The sequence below is a fragment of the Diabrotica virgifera genome, chromosome 4 (assembly GCF_917563875.1).
Source record: "Diabrotica virgifera virgifera chromosome 4, PGI_DIABVI_V3a".
NCBI lineage: Eukaryota > Metazoa > Arthropoda > Insecta > Coleoptera > Chrysomelidae > Diabrotica > Diabrotica virgifera.
Genome location: NC_065446.1, coordinates 201,842,599 through 201,848,931, shown reverse-complemented (window position 1 = coordinate 201,848,931; position 6,333 = coordinate 201,842,599). Strand labels below are relative to the sequence as shown.

Here is a 6,333-nt window from a genome sequence, read left to right as displayed (position 1 = left end):
TGTGCCGATACAGATCTATCATAATGGTGGTGTCGTAGGTTGGTGTCTAGTTAGAACTAGACGATGAAGAAGAGGAAGAAGAACAATGAGAAGAAGAACAAGTGAAGCAGAAGTTTTAGAAAATTATGAACCAGTTTGATAAATTTCCCATTTTTTAAATTTATACCGCTTTATATAACTTTTATCATTTTTAACCCTTGCCAATATCAATTATTAAATAGCTTTAAATTAAACAGAATCATAACAGATCCGTGGAATAGGCCTACTGGGGAAACTACGTCAAAAAAACGCGCTAAGTACACTACCTCAACGGTGGTGTGAAAACGTGTGCACATATTATGACGATTACCACTTTTTGAATCGTTATGTCTCAAAAACGGTGACTCTCAGGAAAAAAAGTAAAAAGACATTTTTTGTTAGAACTAATTTTACGATAAAATTTACCGTTTCGCTGAAAATCGCTAAAAACCATATTTGGTGACCTTTGACCCCGCGTAAAATTTTTAGCACGTGTCGGATTTATGAGGACTTTTTAGATTTCATTTATGATGGTATTTTGAACAATTCTGCCAATTTTCAGCTTGATCGTAATTTTTGTAGCCTCGGATGCGTAAGTTGACCGGAGTACAGGTTGAAGACCGGACCTAGAAGAGGACCGGAAGCGAATACGCTTCGTTGGTGGACTCCTGCTTTGATTCCTTTTAAATCTGTGTAGATTAGATTGTAATGAGAAATAAATACAATTTTTTTAATGAAAATATGAAAATTTGTAAAGTATACAGTGTATCCCGAAAAGATTGGTCATAAATTATACCACAGATTCTGGGGTCAAAAATAGATTGATTGAACCTCACTTACCTATATACAATAGTGCACACAAAAGAAGTTATAGCCCTTTGAACTTACAAAATGAAAATCGATTTTTTTTCATATATCGAAAACTCTCAGAGATTTTTATTGAAAATGGACATGTGGCATTCTTATGGCAGCAACATCTTAAAAAAAAATTAAAGTGAAATTTGTGCACCCCATAAAGATTTTATGGGGGTTTTGTTCCCTTAAACCCCCCCAAACTTTTTTGTACGTTCCAATTAAATTCTTATGGTGGCAGCATTAGTTAAACACAGTATTTTTAAAACTTTTTTGCCTCTTAGTACTTTTTCGATAAGCCAGTGTTTATCGAGATATTTTGAATATTTTGTCGAATCCACCACATATTTGTATATGGTTAAGTACGATTATAGAGACCTGTTATAATCTGAAAATTTATTTATAATGTACATTTTTGTTTATATTTTGAAAAAGAAGCCACATCTCGACAAAAAGTGACTTATCAAAAAAAGACTAAAAGGCAAAAAAGTTTTAAAAACACTGTGTTTAACTAATGGTACCACAATAATAGTTTTACTGGAACGTACACAAACATTTGGGGGGTTTAAAGGAACAAAACCCCCATAAAATTTTTATGTAAATATATTAAAAAAAGAAGCCGCATCTCGATAAAAACTCGCTTATAGATAAAATACTAAGAGGCAAAAAAGTTTTAAAAACGTTGTTTTTAACTAATGGTACCACAATAATGAATTAATTGGAACGTACACAAAAGTTTGGGGGGGTTTAAGGGAACAAAACTCCCATAAAATTTTTATGGGGTGGACAAATCTCACTATAATTTTGTTTTAAGATGGTCCTCCCATTAGAATGATACATGTCCATTTGTAATAAAAAATCTCCGATAGTTTTCGATATAGTTAAAAAAATCGATTTTCATTTTGTAACTTCAAAAGGCTGTAACTTTTTTTATGAGCACATTTGTACTAAGGTAAGTTAGATTCAATCGAACTATTTTTAACTCCAGAATGTCTGGTATAATTTATGACCAATCTTTTCGGGACACCCTGTATATAGCAAACCACACAATTTGGTATAAATAACAATAGTAATTTATTCACCAACTAGTGGTATGAAAATAGAACCTTTATTATCTGTACTACGATAAGATAGCCGGTAGGTACAATATTCATTATGCATGTCTGTCAAAGATATAGTAATACAGAGTTGTTAAGTAAAAAAATATTATTGAATAAGGCTTCTGCTCAAATACAATGTTTATTTAGGTAATATATTTACAAATAATAAAATACTCAAAAATTTAAGGAACTTTTTTAGTGTAAGAATATACACTCCTAATCAAAAAAATCCGGGCACTTGCATTTTGTAGGTTTTTTTTTTATTTTTGTCAGATTATATCGAATATGGTTTTAATTGGGAGCAAAATGATTTTAAATGATCGCGTCACCAACTCACCATAGAAACAAAATTTTGACATTTGGCAAAAATGACACATAGCTGGTCCGGAATAACAATGACGTAACTGCAAATTTTGTCAATTTATGTTTATTGCGTAATTAACTTCTAAAATACTGTGTACAGATGATACAAAAGCGACAGAACTGTAACTATGTGCTGAGACTCTACAGGGTAGTTGCGTCGTTATTGAAATACGCACCATTTTAGACCTTGTTTCAGATAAATAATGACGCAACTGTAAATAGGATTGAAAATGGGGGGACTAAATTAAGATAATGAAAATCGGATTAATAGTGATGAAAATAAAAGCCATCGCTGGAAGGATAAACGGCATACTAAATATTTAAAAATAGTTTTTTTGTACAGAAAATTTTTAAGATCAAGAATAACGCAACAGTAGTTAGGGTTAAAATGGGGGATTAAATTAAGATAATGAAATTCGAACCAATAGGGATGAAACTAAAAGCCATCATTGTAAGAATAGACACCATACCGATGCTCCGGATGGTTACTCTTTATTTAATCACTATTTTAAATATTTAAAAAATTTTAGATGAAGAATGACGCAACTGTAATAAGGGTTGAAAATGGAGGATTAAATTAACCCTCCGTTACTCGCACACGGTGTGGGAGACCGGGCCTGTAAATAAATTCCTGTAACTCTGCTTGTAGTGGGGATTTTGAGTGGCTACTTCGTATACTTTTTCAGTGGTCAATCAACTGTGGGTAAAGTCAGTTCGCAGTGTAAAAAATAGTACTGTCCTTTTGTTATTACGCAACACGGTCCCGTACACCGTGTGCGAGTATTTGTGCACCAATTTTTGTGTTTGGATCACACATCGATATTTTTAATTAGTAAGGTAATTTAAGATCTTTTCCTTATTTTCAATGTTTATAGATTAGTTTATTTATATTTATATATATAAATATAAATATATAACTTACCCAGAACCATCAGAATGAGGTTTAGGGAGATATGTGGTTTACCAACAGAACAAGTACCAGTCGTAACACCAGGAACTTCAGATCGCTGTGCTGTTTGTGATTGGAAGAAAAATAGAAAAACAAAGTTTTACTGCCAAATATGCTCAAAATATCTGTGTTTGGAACACCATTGTTCCAATGAATGTGACACCATTGTGTATTTCATGTTTTAAAAACGTTAATTAATTTTTATAACTTTTTTTGTTACTATAATTACTCTTTATTTTTAATTTTTTTGTGTATTGAATTAAGATCTAAAGTTCTTAGTAAACAAATTTAACCATATTCAATTTTTTTTCACTTCCAAAGTTTTTGTATATACATATAAATGGATAACAATGAAAATTATTAAATTTTTGATTAAAGTAATATAATGTGAACACAAACGCATATCTACAAAATTATATGATCATATATTCATTAAATAATTTAATCGTACACAATTTTGCAAAAAAAAATAATTTTAAAACACTGCTGACCCATATTTTTGGACCCGGTCTCCTGCACCGTGCGCGAGTATCCGATCACAAAAAGTTGGCGCGAGTAACGAAAGGTTAAGATAATGAAATTCGAACCAATAGTAATAATAAACTCCATACCGATGTTCCGGCGATCATGCTTTACAGAATCACCTGTAAACAAGTCAGAATTTACTATTACAGATAATGTGGCCAAAGTAAGCCATGCTAAAGTATATTAGTAATAGATTATAATCCGAGAAGACATCTGCACCTAGATATGTTTTTGCTGCGGCTAATAGAATTTCGAAACTTTTTGTTTTCGAAAGATAACAATTTTAAGCAATAATAGATTTATTGCATTATTTGCATTTGGTCTACTACTACTTGTAATAGTGATCTTGTGCTAACTTCGTACTAATCATGCAGATTATTGAGGCATGAGGACCTTCTTCTTGCTCGTCCGTATTTCCTTAAATTTTGCCTTCGATTATTAACTACAGCAGGTTATATTTGGCGTTTCTCACAACGTGTCCAAAATATTCTAGTTTTCTTTTCTTGATTGTGATTATGTGTTTGGCTCAATACACACTCGTCTGTTTTTCTGACAGTCCTCTTGGAATTTTTAGTGTTCCTTTGTATGACAACATGTCAAACGATTCCAATCTTTTACATATAGCATCTGTCACTTCCACGTTTCTTCAACTCTTCCACGCAAGAGTTGTCAGTGACACAAAAATTTAACGGGAACCAAAAAACAGGATTGGCTATTCGCGACATAAAAAAAGCGTACGATATCGTTTGAAAAAAAAACCCTTATTTACAAGACAGAGAGAGCTCGCTTACCTTATGATTTAGCAAACACATGCGATGAATGGTTGACTAATTGAACATTTAAAAAACCTGACCAAAATGTTCAGGATGCAAGAAACTCAGGGCAGTATTACCAGTACATAGAGAGTTTTGACAAATCTCATGATACGTGTATCGCAAATCGTCGCGTTACATGTACCGATACCGATCTCAACGTGAATGTGGCCCTTTTAGATCAATGTGGTGTTGTATGCAGTCCAAGTTTGGAGTTCAGCAGTAGAATCTAACTCAGTTGTTCTTAACCTTTTCAAAGCTGGGGAACACTTGACAAATTTTAAAACAGTCGCGGAACACCATTGTGTTATTTTATAGGAAACACTAAATAAGGGGTGCAAATGTAAATACAAATGTAAATAAAACACGTTCTTTAACTGCAAATACATGCAAAAACAAAATATAAGAATAAAAACATATTCCAAAAATAGAAATTAACAAAAAATATGTAGATTAGTAAATACATTACATTTTATTTTACAATAGATGTATGGGCATAACTAACATAATAATATAAAAATTACACAAATTTAGTGCGACACTTGAGCCTGATGACTTTTGCAAATTTTAGCAATTTCCGGTCTAATATGCGATAGCGCTACCCTCATTTCTTCATCAATATTCCCAAGTCTTTCACGTTTCTTGGTTTTTATGTTTGTGAAGGTTGAAAAACCTAATTCACACAAGTATGAAGTTGCAAACTGTAGTAAGTAATACCTTTAATGCTCTTGTAGAAAGAAGTGGGTGTTCAGCTTGCACAGAAATCCAAAATTCTTCAAGTGAAATTTCCGGAAACCTTAGTTTCAGAGTGCGATCCGCTGACAAGCCTACTAACTCTTCTTCCTCTTGTAATGATAGCTGGTATTTCGACATATTAATCGAGATAAAAGGATTTCGAATCCAATCGTAATTATCTGTATTTAGGGAAGGAAAGTAGTGATCAATTTTTTCTTCTAATAGCGTCAAATGTTCAATGATAACGGATTTCATCTCTTCGATATTTGCGCTAATACTCTGAAACATATCCAATGTACCTTTTTCTAATATGCGATTTTTCCAAAGAGATATTTTCTTTTGAAACCCTGATACTTTGTCAGTACAAGACAAAATATTTTCAGATTTTCCTTGGACACTCGTGTTAATATTATTGAGGTATTTAAAAATGTCAGTCAAATATCCTAATTTGGCAAGCCAAATATTATTTTCTAAATATATTGCAAATTTATCTGTTGCTGCACCTTCTCCTTGAAAAAATGCTAACAATTCGCATTTAAGCTCTAAAACTCGATTCAAGACTTTTCCTCTGCTTAACCACCTAACTTCAGTATGCAAAAGCAAAACTTCGTGTTGTGCTTCCATTTTCCATTGCAGAACAAAGCTGGTTAAAAAGGCGTGTTTTTAATGGCCTTGATTTTATGTAATTGACCATTCCCACTACTTGATCTAACACAGGTTTTAAAGCATTGGGCAACGTTTTGCATACTAGTGATTCTCTGTACAAGAAACAATGCGTAATTATTATGTTTGGGTTTCTGGTTTTCGCAAGTGTAGCAAATCTCTTAATAAAGCCTAACATTGATGGTGCCCCATCTGTACAAATACCCACGCACTTATTCCATGATATATTATTTTCTTCAAAATATGATGTAATGCACTTAAAAATATTTTGACCGGTTGTATGTTCAGTAAGTTCCTTACAACATAAAAACTGATT

The 6,333-nt window shown here is 32.5% G+C and overlaps 1 protein-coding gene across 1 annotated transcript; it reads right to left on the bottom strand.

Annotated features, from left to right (window-relative positions):
• Window positions 1-5,297: 5,297 nt before the first annotated feature.
• LOC126883790 (zinc finger BED domain-containing protein 5-like) lies at window positions 5,298-5,978 on the bottom strand. The gene has a single exon (XM_050649460.1). The coding sequence runs from the start codon at window positions 5,976-5,978 to the stop codon at window positions 5,298-5,300; it is 681 nt and encodes a 226-aa protein (XP_050505417.1).
• Between the last annotated feature and the right edge of the window lie 355 nt (window positions 5,979-6,333).

What these genes read in the sequence shown, in the direction of transcription:
- LOC126883790 (XM_050649460.1), bottom strand. Translation starts at nt 5,978, where the DNA reads ATGGAAGCACAACACGAAGTTTTGCTTTTGCATACTGAAGTTAGGTGG.